Genomic DNA, 21,692 nt, shown 5'->3' on the forward strand with positions numbered 1-21,692 from the left:
ACTACTTAGATGAATAGTGAAGGTCCTTTTTCAAATATGATTTTGCAGAAATTTGTCTTTGCTCTTTCCTGATGGCTGTGTTGAAAATGTGAGTTTGGCTTATTTGCTAAACTTAGATCTTCTGGTATTTCCAAGAAATCAGACCACCACTGCGCAAACCTAATGGATGATGAGCAGAACTGTGAATTAATGGAAACTGCTTTTTCTAATTGGCAGGCATCTCCAGCACTCATTTTCAGTAGTATTAACAGCACGTATGATATCTGATTAATTAATGCATAAAAATAAACTATTTGCATTTTCAAGATGTGCCTAATTGTACACTTAAGGAGATTTTGGTCAAATACTGGTCAAAGTTGCCCAGAGAGGCTGTAGAATCTCCATTTCTGGAGGTGTTCAAGACTCACCTGGACACAGCCCTGAGCAACCTGATCTAATTAGACCTGCTTTTTTTTAGCAGGAGGTTGGACTAGATGACCTCTGGAGGTCCTTTCCAGCCTCAATTACTCTGTGATTACTGAGTGTACATTAACGTGTAATTAGAAGTCTTTATTCCTGCTTTCTGAATAATGATTGCAATTGTGGAATTTTTCACAAGCATGGCTGAAAGCTACGCTTAATGCATGCAAAATGACCATTAACAGAAGGTTTCATTTGCTGTAAGACACATTCAGCCAGCCTTTCTACTTTACCTTTGTGCTATCGCAATACTTCCTTATTTTAGGAAAACTGTTATGTATCAATGGCAATATTTTCTTTTCTTGGGCTTTTACTTTGAGGTTGGAATGGTTGAGGGGGTCCAGTTTTAAAGAAGGGGTTTATGTAATCCATACTGGATTATTATTTGCTTCTGTGTTACTGTATTACGTGCTTGTTCGCAGAATGTATTTTACTAACTTAAAATACATTAAGCAAATAATTTAATTCCAGAATATGTAGTATGTGTGAAACACCTGTACTAAGCACCTTTCCTTTGTGTTTTTGTGGTCTTTGCAGGAATATAATTTTTGTTAGCTAGCAAATACTAAGCTGTGTTTCTGTAAAATAAAGTTCTTGCAGAACTGATGCATTTTTCAAAGAGGAAATTGGCATTTCTATATGAACTGCTAATTAATCAGTATAATTAAATGGGATTTAGTATTTATTGTGAAGCTGAACTTAACAAATAATTTTATTTAAAAGGCGAAGGCATTTGTTCTGACCATTTTTTTGATTGCTATGGCTGCATTATACACACTGAGGTCATTTATCAGCCTTCCCAATGCCAAAGAGTAACAGCAGATTCAAGTTAAAAATAAGAAAATTACAGTGATGTTTCAAGAATGGCCTCACTTCTAATAAATTACATTTTCTACTAATGTAATGTGAAAAAAATAATTCATATCGGAATTGCGATGCTGATGAATATGATCATAGATACAACTTTTCAATTTTAGTGAACTAATGAAATGACAAAAAAGTGAGCTTTTGCTGACTGCTCCTGAAGCCTTTTTTCAACTTGCTTATGCATTTTATTTTTTATGTTCTTAATCAAGAGGTTGGATTTTGAACTTTGTTTGGTCCTTAAAATATTGTCATGCAGAAAAGCCTTAGTCACATTGTCCTTACTGAGCAGCATCAGTCAAGGGCAGGATCACGCTTTATCGTCTGAAGCTTAGACTAGAAGTTTAGACTTAGCTGATGTAAATACAAGGAAACATCTCTTTGTAGAATAAATTTTAAAAGCTGAGGAAATAATATTCATGGAGAGATGAATGGAGAGATTTTTTTGTTTATGTCTGATTCAGAGCTGTAAAAGATTGGAAAACAGGAATTAATGTAGAAGACGAGATGAAAGTTGTGCTGATACTAGTGTAACATTATTAACTGATACAAAAACAGCTGAAGTGAGCTATCACAGTTTTATCAGTCTGGAATTTCTGTGGTTGATGATTAGCTTTATGTATTTATACAATTGCTTTGGACCATGTCACAAAAAGAAAAAGATTTGGTTTCACTAAAGCATTTGCTTTCCTTGTTTTCATTGAATGGGATATGGAGAGCAAAACTCACGACTTGTTTAAGGATGATCGGCAGAGTAGGTCAAAAGATTTTTCTGTGTGTCTAGGAAAAGCTGACATCTGAAAACAAAACATTAGTTCCAAATGCAGATAAAACTCCAAATTCTCAGCTGTGTCACTATTGCATGAGTTAAGTCTTCCATCTTGATAATCTTAAAAGATTTGATTTTTAAGGTCTGAAAAACTGTTCTGGTGATACTGAAAGAAAATATTAATCAAAATATGGAATATAAAAATAAATATATTTCATTAATTTTGTAAAAGATGGACATTTGTAGCATCTGACCTAGAAATTCTTACTTTTGCTGAAATTAAATCATTTTCATGTCTACGGAATTGCAGTTTTGATGGCAAAATTATCTGAAAAAAAAAAAAGAAAAAATATTTACAGCTGCCTTATATGATAATAAACAGGGCAGATGAGGTTGGAAAGATCAGCATTCCCTTTATTGATGTAGGTACTCCATTGGAACCAGTTGTGATTAATGTGGAGATAAGAAACATGGGAAAATATAATAAAATGAGATTCAATGTAAAACTAACATTTAGTGGGAAATATTATTCAGCAGATCCTCATTCAGTAGGTCAGAAGAATGTGAGAAATAATAAACCTAAAAAAAATGACCGAGTAATAAACATTAAATGGATAGATTGGTTAGGGGTAGATGATTATCTTTGCTATGGATATAAAAAGATGAGTGTCATTTCAAGCTGCAGTATCATGTAGCAGCCTTCTGTCATGAAACAGGAAATTAATGGGTTTTCTTCTGTAATTTGAACTTGGAAGAGGATAAAACATCAACAAAAAGGAGAGGCTTGGGATTTGTCCTTTGAGATTACAACTAAAAGTAACTGACATTAGTCTGTTGAGTAGTTTTCCAAGCAATGATGTGGCAGGTCCTTTTTTCCTATTTCACTAAGCCCGTAAAGCGTTACCATTTTTTCTAATAACATAGCACTGGTAAGGTGGTACGTAAGTTGTTCTGATGTATGTTTCCATCTCCAATGTCTGCAATTCAATAAAACACTCTTGTTTTTCCCTAATATCATCTAAACCATGGATTTGTTTCCTAAAATGGGTGTTTACTTTCAGTAAATAAGTAAATTGCAGTGTATAATTTAATCTTACTCATAAGAATATGCAATTAAATTTTTATTCTTTACTAGTTTCAACCTTGTATATGTGAAGTAATTCCTTCATGCATGTACATTTCTCTATTTCTGCAGTAAAGCAAGTAAGGAAAAATCTTGGTGTTACTGTAAAGAAAGACTTTGTAAAATTGGGACAAGCAATAGATGCCTTTATTTTCATTAGGTGTTTTAGTCTAAGCATGAAAATACACACATGCTAGTCACATAAAACTGTCAGGTTAAATTTTAGTTCTAGATTTTTTTATATATGATCAGTATACAAATTTTCTACTGAGTTTATATGCAAAAGGATTTCATGATCAGAATAAATTAAAAAACATTACTGTTTTGTCAAATACCAGATATAGACTGGGCTTGCACCATGATGTACATCTGTTAGTTTTGGGTTGGTTTTTTTTTACTGTAGTGGAAAATTTGAAATTTTCTTTAGAATATGCAAGTTTGGTCGCCTTTGACATCTCAAGCTGGTTATCAGAATATTCTACTCAGTGTTAATTGCATTACTTGAGTAACACTGTCAACTAAAAAAATTTTCTCAGCATGTTTTAAAAAGAAATCAGGAATTCTACATATAGGTATGTTTTGATAGGACATTAAAAACATATGTCTTCTCATAAAGATATGGAGAGACTAAGTCAATCTGGTAGTGGACTTGGAGCTACAACAGCTATTTAAAAGTAGTCCAAAAAAAGGAAAAGCAAAAGCAAACTCTTTAGAGTAATAAAATGCCAAAGCCAAATTTACAACAGACATCTGTCCATTGTTCCAAAGAGGCTTCAGTATGGTGTCTGAACTTGCAAATGCAAAATATTAATTTGACCATGCAGATTGTATAAGAGCCATTTCACTCACCAGTTTCAATGCACACTTTGATTATTACCTGTGAGTGTCTACCTGTGTATATAAGATCAAGCACAGGCAAAGCTGCGTGCAACACTATAGATGTAGGTTTTTTAAATGATGTCAGTGGTGTTCTATACTTGAGTAAGTTCATGCAGTGCTGTGTTGACCATCTGATGCAAATGGCAAAAAGAGTGAAGTTACTTACTAGTCTTTAGTAGCGTGTCTTCAACAAGTGATGAAAATGTTACTAAATGACTAGATGAAGGATAGAGTACAGGAACGTGACTTGGTTTCACTGACAAGTCATAAAAAGGGAATTTACTTTATTGCTTTTACCTTCTATTCAAGCAGTTTGGGAGATACTTTGTGAGACCAAGCCAAGTTCAGTTTTTTAAGTCAGAATGATTTGTTCATTTTAAGTCTCTTAGAAGGGGAGATAATAGAAAAAGGTCCATCAGCGAAATTGAATCTGGAAGCCAAGTGAAATCTATTGCCTGTGTATTGATCTCGGTAGCACAGGGAATGCAGAGTTCTCCCTAGAACTGCCAGGCAGCAGTGAACTCGCAGACTTAAAAGCTCAGTTTCTTTTTGTTTGCTGCCCTCTGTGGGTCGAGCTGTAAATAAAAGTAGGACTTGGGTGCGTGGAGCTTTACACACTTTCTTATGCTCTCCTTTTATCTGCACGCTACTACATAAGGAGAACTCAAAAACTTAGAAAATACATCAAATACCCTATTTCTAACTTTTTCTTTACAAGCAGAAATGTGGGAGGTTTTAAGCTTTCAACTAATATGCAAGAGGATTTGAAGATAAAAGGGGAGCCAGCTCCCATTCTCATTTTTACCTCCTTGGCTAGCTGGATGGAAGCCCAGCTTGTCTGACGGTGTGTTCTGGCTCCCTGCAAGAAGGGACCCCGGGCCATCAATGTGTAGGTGTGGGGCTGCTGCTATCCAGGGGACTTTGAGGCTCACAAGGGTGACGCTGGCTACGCAAGCAATTAATGTCGGTAGGCCTGGATTTGTAGTACCAACAGCTCCACAATTTCTACACTATATGCATTTCAAGGGATTTATTTATTTATTTAATGTAGATGCACCCAGTTGTTGATGTTAACATTTCTGTCTGTGAAAATGAATTCATTGTATAATATAAAGATGAAAACATGCTATAAATATTTCAACATACTGTAACTCAGTTTGGAGAAATGATGAAAAAGCAATTGTTTAGTACTGTCTTCTCAGATTATCCAGATCTAAATTGTGGATTTTTTTTAAGGTAAGCAAAAAACTCTGAATATGCAAAGCATTCTCTGTAATGGGAATTAAGCTGATATATGATGAAGTTACCTTCTGCATTGTGAATCTGTCATTTTTTGCCCTCATGCCTTCATCTCTCTGTAGAAGAGAATTGTGTGTTTTTTCTTAAATCAATTATAGTCTTTATTAAGGTCACAAATCTTTACTGGTCAGTTCATGAAACTAATTTCAGTGGTGTTTTTCTACTAAACACTTGGATATGTATAGCTGAGTTGAAACAGTTGTCATTAGCAGTGCTGAATTATGGCTGTGGATGGTGGAAATGTAAGGGCAAAAATCCAGAGCAGCTTCACTTCCTAACCTGCTATGGAGCACAGCAAGTTGTTCATCACTGGCATTCACTTCCCACTCTGTTCAAAGGAATAATACTGCCCTTACTCGAAAGGGACATTGTGAAGACAAATCTATAAAACAGCAGTTAGTGTCCAGATATTGCATGAACAGCTCATAGGTATGTGAGCACCAAGAGAGTTCAAAAGGGCTGTTGACCTTTCAATAGAGCAAAATTGGCAGCCTGTTTCAGTAACATCAAAGGCAGCAAGAAAAGTGCTGTAAGATGTTTAATTACCTGAAATGGTCGAGAGCATGGTGTTCTCTCTTGCAGAAAACAGAAATAGCTGTATGTGATTGCTCTGGTGTATTGGTGACAGCTTGACTCAGGAGGAAAAAGTGTTACCTACTTAATCACCAGTATCACTCTTTATGCAGGACCTGTTGTCATCTTTGAGGATTGCTTTCTAGGTCACACCGTAATTAGTGTCTAAGTTCTGATAATTACAGTTGTGGAGGACCAAATTTTAAATTCAGAAATGTCTTTAACAAGAGGCTTTCTCTGTTTCAGAGATCTTTAAGCCAACGGTTCACTGTAATTCTGTGCTGCATGACAGCTTACATCAGATCCTACAAAGGAACTGGAGCTATTTAGAAAATAATTAATTCAGCCAAGTTTACAGTTGATTAGATATCCCATTGGGAGCTCTACTGTTTTGCACTGTCATGTTTTCATGCTACTTGAATAAATCTGTCAATTATTCTTCTGTTCATTGAAAGATTTTCTTAATGCTATCTTCAATTGCTACTTTATCCCTTTGCTGTGAGAATTTTCAGATGAAAACAATGTATTTCATTGTGGAAAAAAATGCTTCATTATGTCAACAAGGCTGTGGGAGATAAAGTAAATCAAAATACTGATAAAACAAATATTATGGAATGCATAATTTTTTGTTCCCTATTTTTTGACCATAGGATTTAAAATATACCAGTTCCATTTCTCATGCTGAAGTGGCTTTTTGATAGTCATGCCTGCATGATGAATATTGATAATCTCTGCTCAGCACTTGCTTCAAGACAGCAAGATCCAGAATTAACATGCTTTGTGAGAAGACAAGGAATGACCAAAAGCAATACTGATAAAATTGTGTCTTTATTGCTGATCAGATGGGCAATTTCTTGCCTATGCTGAAGATGACAATCTTTTAAACCATCTTCTTAACAAGGAATCTTTAGTAGCATTAAACGTACTTAAGTAATGCAGTGATGTTTACAGAAGTGGTCAAAGAGCCCTCTTAGCTTTAGAAGAGTAATTTTAAAATGTTTAACATCTTCCAGTCACTGGAAGAACAGCAACTAAAAGAAAAGTTTTAAAGCTACCAGTCAATGACAGCTCTTGAACAAGAATATTCTCTGTCTTAGATACCATCTTCATTCTTTGATTTTGTTCCATTCCTTTCCCCATATTTGTTTTGTGTTTGTGTGTGTTTGTTGCTAAAGTGACATGGCATTTCTAGCACTTTGCTCAGTGTGTACCTTTTCCTTCCCTTTTCCTTCACAACCGCTCCAGACTGATCGCATAAACCCAGATGACATAGATTTAGAAAACGAACCCTGGTATAAATTCTTTTCAGAACTGGAGTTTGGACGTCCGGTAAGTGAGGACAGAATATTAATATTTAAACATTAGGGGAAACAAATTATAATGAGGAATCTACAAATTACCAAATTCAGCAAACATATGCCAGTAAAATTAATATGATTTTTTTTTGAGAAAGGTCAATAAAGTCATCTCATACATATAACTATTATTTTTCAAGTGGACCCTTAACTTGCCAGAGTAGTGGCTTTAACAGCTTTAATACGGACTACATGTTAGACAAATAGTAGTGTGTAAATATTTAAGAACAAGACAAGTTGCATGTTAAACAGGGATGTTTACTGGTCTCCCTAAATCTTTTGCATTTGGCTGGATTATTTCTGAACAATCTTTCAGAACAGAAAAACATGTCAGTTTGCATTAGGGATGCTAAGTTAGAAATCATGTATTTTACTTGAAGGAATGTGTCTAAATTTAAATGCACGCAGCCGTATACAAATTGCTTATGGCAGTAAATACTGAGATTTTTTTCCTTTTTTTCCTCTCTTATATGCGTACAGGCAGAATACATATTTTGTACCTGAACACAGAGATATGGGTTTGCTCTGGTTTCAAGCTGGACGTGTGCTTGAACAAACAGACTTCAGTTCTGCTCCGATTTTCAGAAATAGCCAGGTCCAAAAAAAGGACTCAGGCAAACAGATGCTACCTTAGTCCTACTGCAAGCGTTTACGTTTAAAATTGTAAACCTGAAAAGCTCCATTTGGTTGAAACACCCAAACGACAGAGATACCTCAGTTTTTCACCTTTGGTTGCCTAGGCACTTGCGATTCTTCTGCAAATACCACAGGCTTAATTGGATGTAAGCACCAAAGGCTGTTTGTATATTTTATACACGGATAAAAGAGTAACGTTGTCCTCGAGGCAAGACTGAGAACTAGGTTTCGCCTCCTCCCTGCACAGTGCCTTGATGACCAGGTTGGAGATGCGCCTGCTCTTGCTTTTGCACACACCCTCTCTGGCTCCGGGGAGCTCAAATTCTTTCCTGTACACTCTAACATCTTTAGGAAAAAGGATAACAAATGTCTTCATCCCAGAAGAATGTCTGACACGGTGGTTAGAGTACTTTCCAGACAGGTGGAAGATGTGAGTTCAGATCCCCTCAGAAAAAGGAGGGAAGTAAACCCCAGCATTCCCTCAGTCCGGTTAAGTATTCTCATAGCTCCCCAGGATCCTGGGCAGCTTGAGGGGAAAAAACCAAAAGCACCTGCCCACAGGCAGGAAATCCCAAATAGACGTGGCATTTGAGCTTGAGAGTATCAGGATTTAAAACGTCCCCATTCTTACCTTCCCCTGTTAGCTAGCAATTCTCTGGAGCCCCCCCCAGCGTGCTAATGACCGACACGCCGGGCTACGTGAGGAGCCTGAGCCCTTGGCGCAGGGCCCTGGAGGGCACGCTGGGAACCAGGTGCCTTAGTCCCTTTTCGTAGCTAGCCATGAGCCAAAATCAGAACTCCCAGCTACTTCCGTGAGAGCAGAAGAGAAAGCAAACCACAACCGTTCTTTCAAAACTTTTAATTTTTTAATCATAACATTTCAAAAAATTACCCATTGAATACCACCTGAAAATTAAAAAAAAAAAAAAAAAAGTTAAATATATCTGGGTTTAATTTGTTGTCCAGTGGTCTGTCACATTTTCACTGATTACCTTTTATCTCCTTTTATCTAGTCATTCAAGCTGTTTTGTCATTCCTCCCTCTAGGTGGGCAGAAACAGTCCAGATACATTCTTCTGATGAACAATATGTCAACAATATTTTACTGATAATGATAACCTGAGAATAGTGTCTCCTGTAAGATAAACTATATGGAGATTTCCCCAGCCGAACAGAACTGTGATGCTTTACACTCTTCTGTCTCATCAGTATTCAAAACTACTACTGTTGATTCAGCCATTCCAGTTGTAAATTTTACCACCTGAAGTTACTAACATTTTATTAAGATGCTTATAATTTAAAAAATATTGTAACACATTCCTCCTTCCATTCTACCCATATGTGTCACTCTTTGTATCTGACGTTGTCAACACTTAGTTTCTAACTGTGTCACCTTCTCCACATGTTTCATTCCTTGCTGCCATTGATTCTACTCCATTTCATCTCTACACTTCTGCTTTTCTGACGCAGCCACCTAAAAAGCTTTTGGACTGTGTTCAAGACAGTTCTTCTGGTGTTTCCAATGAGGTAAATGAATGATTCCTGTTCAGATGATTCTCTTGGGAAGAAGGGTTGGAGTGCTCGCCATTTATGTCTTAAGTTTGTTAAAATTTAGTGGTTTCCTTCTGATAGCTGTGAGATGTTTCTAATTCACAATCATTGTATCTTTGTCTTCGTATCTTTCCAGATCACTAGTGCATTTGGATGTTGATCTTATTATCCTAGGAACTGTGAGTCCTTATCCCCCAAACTTCTCAGAGATTAACACTCAGAATTACACAACAGCCCATACATCTCTAACTCTGAGACAAATTCCCACTTCTTCAGCGTTGGGCAAGTGCATTGCTTTTCAGACACAATTAATACACCAGCACAGTAGTATTTTTTAATTAAAATATCTGACTGCAAATTCTATATGTCGAGTGAAAGCCTTTGTGGCTAAGCTATCATTTCCCCGATTAAGTATTTATGACTAAGGTTGCTGAGCAGGAAATACAGCAATTAATAATCCTGTTGTAAATTTATAACTCCAGGATTGACAGTCACTGTCGTTACTCCAAATAAAATGCATCAAGATGAGGTGGTGGGCTGTCATTGCCCTACTCTGAGTGGGAGAGATTCAGGCTTTCATGCTTTCTCCCCTCCCTCCCCATTGTTAGAGTGTTAGGGCAAAAGTCAGTGAATCCTGTAATGACAACTTTACTTCATATGGTGGCTTTACTTCGTTCGTATTCCTGATTCATCTTCTGCAGCCTCTCCAAAAATTAAACGCAAATCATGGCCTTACATTGAGAATTGTTTGCAAGTTACTCTGGTTTGGTTTTAAGCTCTACAAATCTGGAAAAACCTCATTGTTGTGAAATTTGGGCCCAGTTCTCTGAGACAATAAGCTTCTAGGTCTTCACTCATACTTGAGAGTACTCTATGTATCAGAGAAGACAATTTAAAAGCCCTAGCATGAGTATTTGAAATACGATCATGTTCAGTAGGTCTGGGTAAAACGGCTATTAAGTAATACTGGTTTTCTCTTTGTTTAATTTACAAAGACATTTGTAAATGTCTTTTATTTTGAAACTTTTAAAATCTTTGAGTATGACAAATCATGTTCACAAACTACAGCAAATTAAATACTTTTCCAGGAGGGGAAAATACTCCAAATAACTTGTTAAAATATTAGAACCATCATGCGAACAAGCCTGTTTGTTGTTTACAGCTTTTGCCTACTTTTCCTAACTTCATTTTCGGTCACCATTAAAGCCTTGATGCATGAAAACAGCTAGAACATTGGCATAATTGTAAATATATATCTGATTTTTTTAGTAGAACCCAATCAAAATATTCAACAAAGTCTGTATTTGGTAGTTTGGGGTAGTTGTCTCCAATATTTCATTATTTTTGTCAGGCAGCCTTTATCCATACAGGGCAGTGTTGAATATTCTGGAAGATGCCTAATTAGCTTTGGAGATGGGGGAGTGGGGGCGATGTGTTCTGTTGGGCCACCTGGAAGTGGCTTGGAGGGATCATGGGTCAATAAATGCCCCAGAGCTGACAGGACAGCAACAGTGGTACCCGCTCTTGGCAGTAAAAACAACCATATCCACTGTTTGCTTTCCCCTATATGCCATATCAGTGCGACCTTACCTATCAGTATACCTTCTACCTATGCAGCCTATCAGTGCGGTAGAAGGTATAAACTCCACGCAGCCTATATATAATAACGTATGCCTGTGGATTGTGCAACATACAGTATTTTTCGTATAGAAAAAACTTCAAAGAAGGCATCAAAGAAAGGGCGAAAGGGCAAGTTACATTCAAGGTGATAAGAGTATCTTAAAGGACAGCAAGCACAATCCGTATAGTAACCCAGCAGTCAATTTTGGCATGACACACACTTCTTGCTGTCTTAGGCTGATCACTAACACACTATTTATGGCCTGGAGAATGCTGTGGATAAAGAAGTTCTCTGGGGTTTGGTTTCAGCTGTGTGATTTACCCTTGTGCCTTCCATAGGAGGCAATGGGTATCTACACCACCCTTGGGATTTACATCATGGTCTGTATAGCCTTGGAGCCATTACAAGTGGTGGAAGGTAATGACTGCCTCATGGCTGGCCAGTATCACGTGACAGATGGTCTTGGTCCAGTCTCTAATGGAAGGGGTTGGCACCTGCGCAAGAAACCCTGCAATGACAATTAATCTGCAATATTTGTACCACCTCATGCAACAGTTCTAACAGAGGTCATCTGTGAGCCCGAGTTTCCTTCCTCTGCTGGTACCGGACCATGGTGATGACTGGTCCACAAAGATGAGGTTGATAGTTGTGGCCAGTTTTGAAATAAGACTCCGACATTTTCCAGAACAGGCTCAATGTGTGTTTTGTGGGTAGTGCAGAGAAGAGGCCTTTGCTTCACTCTGTTGTGTAGAAATGTGAGGAGAACTGTGGTTAGACTAGCTGTTGGTGTGAGCAACTGCTGCTGGCTTCTACAGTTTTATTGCAGACAGACCTCATAATATTAGATATTTATCGTAAAATCATTGAAGCTGGATAGTGATGGGAGAATTGTCATAAAGTAGTTTTCAGCTTTCAGAGGATGTAAAGAAAAACTTGAAAATATGAACTGTATGAACAGTAAAGACTCAGGAATAAATAGGTTCTTCAGAATATATTTTAAAAAACAAATGCCATGATATTTTGTTTAGACAGAATAGGTTAACAGTAATGCACTCATCATGAGCCCCACGCACATTCCAAATATTGAGAAATAAAATAGGGATAATTTCCTAATAGCAGGTTTATGGTCTCTCTGAGAATATCTGATGATCATCAGCACACCTCCATACCAGAACTGGCTCCAAAACACAGGCTTCTATTTAATCTGCCTGTGGAAAGGAGGTTTGATTCTTTACTCCTTTCCTAGAGCAGACAGTATGGGTTTGTTTCACAGTACCCTTTCTCTCTCATGTTTAAGTCCATTGACTTTATGAGCTAGGTTACAGTACTTAAAATACTTCAGTCAACAATTATCTGTTTCTGTTCTTCACATTCAAATCCACAAATCAGTTTTTATTTTAAAGTGTCATATATAGTTTATTTATCACCTAAGAACAATGCAATGACAGATGATTAAAAAAAACCCCAAACCCGCAAACCTTGCAATGTGTGTTTTGCTAGCAAAATGAAACTTGTAAGGAATAACTTCACATTTGTTTGCAGAAAAATAGGTTGGTTTTAGCAAATTTAGCAAATAAAAATCAGATGCTGTGATAAAACGTGATTGTATTCCACAGTCTTTTGTATTCTCCCATCATGGAAGAAAGCATATGTGGAGCACCACTGCACAGAAAGCCACCTGGGAAAGGGATACATCAGTGTATGAGTGAGGCAAACCTTCACTCATGGAAACACCTAACACTGGGAGAAGCTGGGCATGTGATCAGTAATGTTGGTGGTCGTCTTCCAACAGGCTGTTGCTACAGCAGACCTGCCCCACGGAGAGCTCCATCCTCCTGACATCACTGACGCACACTTCCCTGCTCCGTGAGAACGTGGGCTATGTACCACTACCTCACCTCGCTCCTCTTGGTAACAGCTTAATTCCCAGATCCTGTGACGATCTCTCATACTCAGGCTGCAAATTGCAGATCAGTGTTGCTTGAGGACATGTTAATTTACAAAGAATAAACACAATAGTAATTCCTAGCAGGTGGACGTATTGCCATCGATAACTTTTTTTAATGCCGCTTTCTACCTCCTACTGTAGTGCACACACTGTGGGTTGCGTGCATGGCATTCTCTACTGTAAATGAGATGCAGGTGAACAGAGGAGATCGTGTCTCCCCTAATGGGTCTGGAGGTTGTATTGGATGAGCTGAAAGTGACTGCATGGCAAGTAGCCCCTTTTTTTTAGCATAGCACTAAAGTAATTTTTGGAGCTTTTATTTCTAGCTCCCCTCTTTCATCCATAGCGTAAGTCACTGGAGCAGAGTTGTATGTTGCCAGAACTTGAGCATCAGTTTCCACAACCTGAAAATCCATGATACCGTGCAGTAGTGGAAGGATAAGGATGAGAAGAAGAGGAAGCTTATTCTTTTGGTTTCCCTTTTTATTATAAAACAAAATATTTGTCATACAGAACAATGTAGCGCATTACAATAGAATCACATTTGTTGTTTGGAAGCAGTTCCAGAGGTTTTGGGCTAATTGAGCTCTGATGGGAAGAATTTAACAGTATCCATCAGGTAAGAATTTCAGCAGCAGCAGAGAAATTGCCTCAGCTTTGCCTCTAATGTGGTGACAGAATATTAAAAAAGAAACTTTAAAATCTCACAAAGACGCATCACTTCTAGAGCACGACTCTTAGTTAGAGGTATTACCTGAGGTATTACCTGAGTCTTGCATTGCTTCCATTCTGAAGAGATGCAAAGACTAGCAAGTTTAAACACACAAATCACTAAAACAGTGAAGTGGTACAATCGTCATGGTTTCATGATTTAGTCCAGTAGTCTCTTTCATTTCAAAATAAATTGAAAGAAAATAGAGAAGTAGTTATAACGAAAACCTTGGGTTTCCTTTTTTCTAGACATTTGCTTACTTTGAGATTTCCCCCACAATGAAATGCACGTGAGAGTTTGTGGGATGAAAACTGCCATGTTGAACTGTCCAAGATCACCAAGAAGCCTTGAAATAGGCCAGAAACTAAATTCCTTCAATTACAGGCCAGTTCCTATGCTTTCTCTTGGTGAAACATCAGAGTTGCCATAACCCTGTTTGCCAACGCTACAACCCAGTGTTGTTTTCAAAATTTGTTGCCTTCAGAATTTCTGTTGAAATCAAGAGGAACAAGAGCTCTGCCCAAACAGTACTAATAGCATACAGCTCATATTCATAATGCTTAATCTAATAGAAATCCGTGTTAGAAATAGTTCTGCCACAGTGTTTTACAAGTTAAGCCAAGTATGACCTGAGAGAAGTATCGGGAACCTAGTTCTGCCATGGTGGCGGGTTTATGTTCCTGACCACATGGTGGTCAGGTTTATGTTCCTGGTTTTTGCAGTGAGCATATTCTTTATAGATCACTTATCCCAGATTTGTCATCTCGCTTGAGGAGGGATTCTACCTTTGTGTTTACGCAGCAGGTGATTCTGATCCAAAGTGGAGCTTATGAACATAACAGTATTTAACAGTGAGAACAATAGTAGTAATAAGTAGTAACACAGAAGAAATACTTGAATACTTGTCTCCAAAGCAAAGAAATTTCTGTTTAGAAAATATAAACATTTTGAAACCTGACGCAGAGATCACCTTAAATAAGTTATAGAGGACTTATTTTCTCTGGAAAGTAACTTTAAAGTCTTTGAATTATTAACATCTTTTAACTGTTTACATCTCAGCTGCCATTCTTACCAAAAGCCTGAAAGTGGGTTTTTTACCTGATTTTTAATGTGATTTAAGTTAAACTACAGTTAAAAATTACTAAGAGCATGATCTTAGCTCAAGTTTTAGATAATATTTGATCCATATTGTAGAATGTTTGTGTGGTTCTCTCTGCCTCACAGTATAATAAATTTCAGTATAATCCAGAAGTCAAAACTTCAGTTAGTTCCTGATAGGATCACTTGGTATGTGATGCGGGTCTTAAATAGCGAAGCCTACTGACAAATGAGCTCTAACTGAACAGTCGTATTGTCTTTATAGTGCCCCACCGGTAAAAGCAGTTTCAGCAGTTACTCTAGAATGTCATTTAAAGTATGCAGTCTCATGAAACCTGTTCCTAAATATTCTTAGACTACAGGTGCCTTCTAGAAGTATACATAAGTGTCAGTTTACAAATCTGGGTGAAGTCCTATACCAGTTTACAAATCTGGGTGAAGTCCTATGCATGAACTTGCAATTCAAATCACTGGGAAAAAAAGAATACCTAACAAAAAAAGCACTTACACAGGCTATGAATGCTATTACTTCTGCAGTCCTTCTGTACAGAGAAAAGTCTGTAAAGATTTTTCCATGCAGCGAAAAAGTCTAGAAGGCTTCTATAAAGAGAAGAATAGTTCCTGCAGTTTACAAAGCTGTATGATAGTTCTATTTCCAGTCCATCAGGTTAGCTCGGAAATGACATGCCAGGAACTTAAAACAGGTTTAACTTTTGAATCATACTGCTTCGTACCCATGAAGAAATACCCCAGGGACCATGCAGTTCCTTCTAAATTCATACCTCGTTACTAGAGTTGTAGTATTACTTAATTCTGACTGCAGGCTTGAAATGTATGAAAGGATTGATTTATAATTAGTGGTCATTTAAGGTTGACTGTATTAATAATAAAATTATGGAGCAGGACTCCATTCCATCTGCCAGGGTTCGTGCAGTAGCTACTACCATAACTCTGTAAGCAATGACTAATGTTCCGTGATAAGAACTGATCTTACCCTGAATATAAGGTGGTCAACAACTGGCCACAAACATCATGGGCCTTACAAAAGTCTCTGGCTATAATTGATTGTGGGATTTTGGTGAGTAACTGGGGGAGAGGAGAAGCTCTGCAGACCTCACTTGCGCACAGAGGAATTATTTTCAGGTTTTTATGTTTTTACAGTACAATTTCGTTTCAGCTATTCTGTATCTATTTTTAGAAAAGGGTATAGAGAAGCATGACTTTGGATCAATATTTAGTAGTGCTTTCAAAGAAAAAACATTACTGAAGTAGAATATGAAATGAAAGCTAGTGATGCTTTTTAAAAACTGCATAACTATTCTCATGAAATATTGCAGTATCTGTGTTGGAGTGCCCAGAATGTTAATCATCATAGTCTGGTTTTATAGGATTTGTCACAGAGTAACAATCCTAATCAAACATGATAAGCAGAAATTGTCACCTTTTTTTCAAATACACATGTATAACAGATTCATATATTTGTTTTCACAGACTTCCTTATATCATCACTATTCCACAGACAAAGGCCTGGACAGGCCCTCTAGGTAAGAAACACAATATATTATTTCAGTAGACACAGATTTGCTGTGTGACCTGAAGCTAGCAGATGTAACGAAGAGTCAGATTTCAACATTCACCTTGTGAGCTACTGACAAAAGAGACAGATGCACGGAGAGGGTGTTCATATCTTGATACTGAAGTGTAAATCTTACTTTTGTTTTAGAAGGACTTACTGTTTACATTCACAATAAGCCATGCTGTATTCTGGATCTTTCCACTAACATCCCTGAGCTTCTGTCTCAACTGCAGCGATCTCTCCCTTAACCTTCCTGCCCGCAGCACTTTCAGTGCTGTTTCCCTACGCATGCTACCTCATCTGTGCTCGGTCTCTGTCTTTTTCCTATCTTTGTGCTGAGCTTCTAGTACCAACAAATAGCCTAAAAAAACTTGATGCATTTATTTCAAAGCCTTCACTATGAAAATGACAATTTCGGCAATTTTGTGTAAAACTTTCAAACAATCAGGTGAAGAAGAAAATGCAGCTTTTCTCTGTGAAATATGCTGCAAGATGTCCGAGACCAGTGCTTCTCCCCTTTACGTGTCTTTGATGTATTTGTTCCGGTATAGTTTCATCTATAGACCAATAACATAATTATGAGCTTACTTTTTAAATCCCTGAATTCTGATCTCAGAATTAGGCTGCTGCTAATACTGCTTATTTCTGCAGTTCTGCCAGCACTGCGAGCGACTACAGAAAAAGAAGGAAGTCGGAACCTGCCGTAAGTCATCAGAGGGGGCACAGCGATCAGAACGCAAACAGGCCTAGCCTGGGCCGTACAGATATGCAAGGCCCATATACCACCCTTAGAAAGCCTTTAACTAGCTCGTCTCCTTCTTCTCCATCAAGAGCAAAAGGTAAGAGGAGAGCATATTTGTTAGCAGAAAACCACTGGTGATATGTTGCACAATACGCTGGTAGTAAATGCAACTGTCTGCTGTTGCTCAGGGCACTTTACTGGGAGATTTACTGTATGAAGCAACAGCTTTGGGCCTTTCATGAAACGCGAACTTGTAATTTTAAGCTGGAAAGCTGGATTTGTAACAATGGTTTTCCAACGTCAACTGCTTATTCTAACAAAAGAAAATTGACTAAATGAAGGCTATGATTTGTACCACAATATATAAACCCACAAAGTTTTATTAACTCCACTATTCTCTTACTAGATTATTGTGATTTTAAAACTGTTTTCAGTACATGCAGAAAGTAAAACAAGGCAAATGGCATATAACATTAAAGATGTGTTTCCAGAATAGTAGACCTTTCAAATCTATAGCTGATGTCTTAGACATTGTCAGTTATCAGGACCTAATTTAATTAAGCAAACATCCATAGTCTGATTTTTTATTTTGCAAATCCTTGAAGTATTTAGTACAGCATATAGCATATAATTAGCTTCTTTTTCCAAGTAACTTGCCATTCCATTACTGTTCTCCATGTATCTCCAGAAAAGAGATAATTGAATCAGTTGTTTGTTTGGGTTTGGGGTTTTGGGTGGGTTTTTTTAGCAAGACAAAAGGTTTCCAGTAAAACATATGATGGAAATAATATACAGACTAATATCATATACAATACGGCTCCTTCTGTTTAAGTTATTATTATTCATTTAATTGCTGTATTTTGTAGCTATACTTTCTAATCAGCCTATAGCTGTATTAGGGACTATCTAAACCTTTGTAAAAGTCAATTCCCACTGAAAACAACGTAATTTTCAGCCTGCAACAGAATGCATCAGACAGAGAAAAGCAGTGAGGAATATTAAGAGTGAAGTGATGGAAAAGCAAATGTATTTTAAACCCCATGTTATAGTGATAATTTAAAAAGTGTAAATTCGTCCGTTTGGTGTACCAGGCCAGGCAGTGAAAAGTTGGTAAACTCCATTTACCTGCACTTACCTTTGACTACACCACCAATAACGAGCACTTACCATGACTTAAAACGCTTCCTGTGTTTGAAAATCCTTCCCTTAAGAACATCTACCACAGCTAATTAACTTTTGGAAGGTGACCTAGCTGTGACACTCCGTTCTCTCCCAGCATTATGAAACCTACTAGAATGTTACTTTTTCTTGGAATTAACCATTTTACTAAAGAAGGAGCACATTATAAGCTGTTTGGTCAGCATGGATTTTGAACTCAAGTGTTTCAGTTTCTGATTCAGATTCAAGTTGTTCTTCTAGAAAGTAGATTGAGCTGTTTGAAGCATTTGTCCTGAACTGAATGTTGCCACTTGAGACCATTTTTGAAAAAAATGAGACCATTTTTGAAAGTTCAGTGCAAGTATGAGAGACGACAGTTCCAAATTTGTCTCATAGTGACTTCTAGATATAGCATGCGCATAAAAACATGTCTTGAAACTTGCTTGAAGACTCAGGTTTTGTTATGGAAATCAAGCTAAGGGTTATTGTATCTTCGACGTGCTGGTTAGGCTCAGTAAACTGATACATCTTCCTTTACACCTGTATAGCAGCTCCTCAGCCACCTTGTTCTGCCCTCTATAAGGGAGGAAGGGAGCTGTAAAAAACACTGCTCCCTTCAGTGCTATCACACAGGGAAAGAGCGGGCTGCCTATGAACAACTGGGAGAAATTTCCCATTCGATCTTATGTAAAGATTTATCTTTATCTTAATTATCTTAGAATATGCAGTTACTGTGAACTCTCTGAGCATTATCCAGCTCAAAAATTCTGAACAGCTTCTTCCAGAATGCACAGGTGGAAAAGTCAGTATTTGACTGAGGTCTAGATTTGTCGTTTGGCTTCATCTTTAAAGCCTTTGCAGCTTTTATTGTCTGTTGACCTGCTTCAAAATCAATATTAATGCTTGTTTTCTTACATTGCTTTGGTGGGGGGGTTGCGGAGGGGGTAACATCTCCATAATTCATAAGGAATTCTTTCTGATGTTCAAATTATCATGAGTACATTTTTACAGCTGGAAAATAACTTAATTATTAGCTCTGCTGCCCCAGGCTGTAGCAACCTATGTACTGACCTAAGTTGACAGATGCATTAATTGCTGTCTCTTTTCTAGTCTTTCTAATACTTACTGATGTTAATTCCAACTTTCTCAATCTTTTAATTTCTGGCAATGTCTCTCTTTTACCATGCTGCTCTATGGATTATAAAGGTGGGGATATTAGCAAAGTATATCCATCCCTTTTAAGTTATTCAGTGCACAACCACAACACCTCAAATGAATTAGATTACTGTAGCACTTACAGACAACATTTAGATGTTCCAAATGATTCAAGAAGGGCAATCAGCTACAAGAATGGCTGGCAAATGACTCGTCAAAATGCAGAAGTCTGGAGCAGCACAGAAGAAACTACTTCTCCAAAGAGAAAATCTCGTAGCTGTGATGATCTGTTAACAGATGATCGCGATAGCTTTCCCGATGCACAGGCCAAGTCTGAAAGCATGGGCTCTCTGTTATGTGAGGAGGACTCCAAAGAAGTTTGCTCAATGAACTGGGCCTCCCCATATGTTCCTGAGGGCCGTGGTAGTAGTCGGTCAAGAATTCGTCACAGATCTGCACATGATGCCCCAGGTTTCCTAAAAATGTATAAAAAGATGCACCGCATCAATCGTAAGGACTTGATGAATTCTGAGGTTATTTGTTCTGTGAAGTCCAGAATACTGCAGTATGAAAAAGAACAGCACAAAGGTATTCTTCAAGGCTGGAGAGAGTCTTCTACTGAAGAGGTGCCCAGAGACATGGTGCCAACCAGAATATCTGAATTTGAAAAATTAATTCAGAAGTCAAAATCAATGCCAAACCTAGGTGATGAAATGTTGTCAACTATTACACTAGAGCCTCCTAAAAATGGCTTATGTCCAAAGAGGCGATTTTCTATCGAATCCTTGCTGGAAGAAGAAAATCAAGGCAGACATCCCTCTCAGGTACAACGGAGCTACAAGTCTAAAACCCTGGTGCCAATTCATATTGAAGTGACCAGTGATGAGCCACAAAGATTGCATATGGATTTTTCAGACAGTGATCAAGATGGAGTGGTTTCTGACCTCAGTGACTTTATCCAGATAGAGGGTTCATCCTTTTGTAGTGAAAGTGACTTTGACCACTTTTCCTTCACATCATCTGAAAGCTTTTATGGATCAGGCCATCACCACCACCACCACCACCACCACCACCGGCACCTCATCAGCTCCTGCAAAGGGCGATGCCCAGCATCCTACACCCGCTTCACCACCATGCTAAAACATGAAAGGGCTAAACAAGAAACCACTGAAGATCCAAGGAGACAGGAAGCAGAATCTGGCCTCTCTAAGATAGCATTCCTAGTCAGTCCAGTGCCTTTCCGAAGGAAAAAAAGTGCAGCTCCTAAAAAACAAACGGAAAAGAAAAAATGCAAGTCATCTGTATTTGAAGCACTAGATTCTGCACTTAAAGACATCTGTGACCAAATTAAAGCTGAAAAAAGAAGGGGGAGCTTGCCCGACAACAGTATATTACACAGACTTATTACTGAGCTGCTTCCAGACATTCCAGAAAGGAATTCATCTCTTAAAGCTCTGAAAAAGAGTCCCATGCACCAGCCTTTTCATCCACTGCCTCAAGATGGTGCTATCCATTGCCCGCTGTACCAGAATGATTGTGGAAGATTACCTCTTAGTGCCTCTTTTCCAGACATGGACGCAACTAACAACAATGATAGTGCACTGTGTTTCCAAGGTGGATTAACTTTCTTCTTCTGTCCTTGTGATTTACTTATCCAACCTTACCCCCTGTATTTCCCACCCTTTCTCATTCCATTTTTGTGTTGTCTATAAGAAGCTTTCATCCCACAAAATTCTTAATGAAGGATGTCATTTTTACATAGGTGATGAGGATAGATAAATTTGCTGTCTATTCACAAAATACAGTGATCTGGACAACTGGAGTAATGGTCTGTTTCAACTAACAGATTATTAGTGCTATAAGTTACAATGGTGTTATTAAATAAAGCAATGTGGGTTTCTTCCCCAAGAAAAAGACCTTACAGAAAGGGAATGCATGCATCATAAGATACTGGTCAAACAGAAGACAATATGCAGATAGTCCTTCCTTTATTATTTAAAAAAAAATCTGCATCTAAAATGTGTTGTACTGTATAGTTTTGTTACATGTAAGTGATAAAAATGCTGTTAAATCTGCCAGTATCACAGAAAGTTGATTCTGTTTTCTTAGGAAAATACACTAATTCCGCTGCTTTATATTACTTTTTGTGAATAGACCCTAAGGTCATTTTAGGGA

General features: G+C 37.8%; 1 protein-coding gene across 1 annotated transcript in view; it reads left to right on the forward strand.

Annotated features, from left to right (window-relative positions):
- Positions 1–21,692, forward strand: part of SORBS2 (sorbin and SH3 domain containing 2) — an 88,688-nt gene that overhangs the window by 40,216 nt on the left and 26,780 nt on the right. Inside the window, exons 10-12 of the mRNA XM_075500198.1 lie at positions 16,378–16,430; positions 17,114–17,301; positions 19,569–21,131. Of these exons, the coding sequence (XP_075356313.1) occupies positions 16,378–16,430; positions 17,114–17,301; positions 19,569–21,131 (1,804 nt within the window). The remainder of the gene's footprint in view (positions 1–16,377; positions 16,431–17,113; positions 17,302–19,568; positions 21,132–21,692) is intronic.

Source organism: Mycteria americana, chromosome 4 (genome assembly GCF_035582795.1).
Source record: "Mycteria americana isolate JAX WOST 10 ecotype Jacksonville Zoo and Gardens chromosome 4, USCA_MyAme_1.0, whole genome shotgun sequence".
In the NCBI taxonomy this organism is placed as follows: domain Eukaryota; kingdom Metazoa; phylum Chordata; class Aves; order Ciconiiformes; family Ciconiidae; genus Mycteria; species Mycteria americana.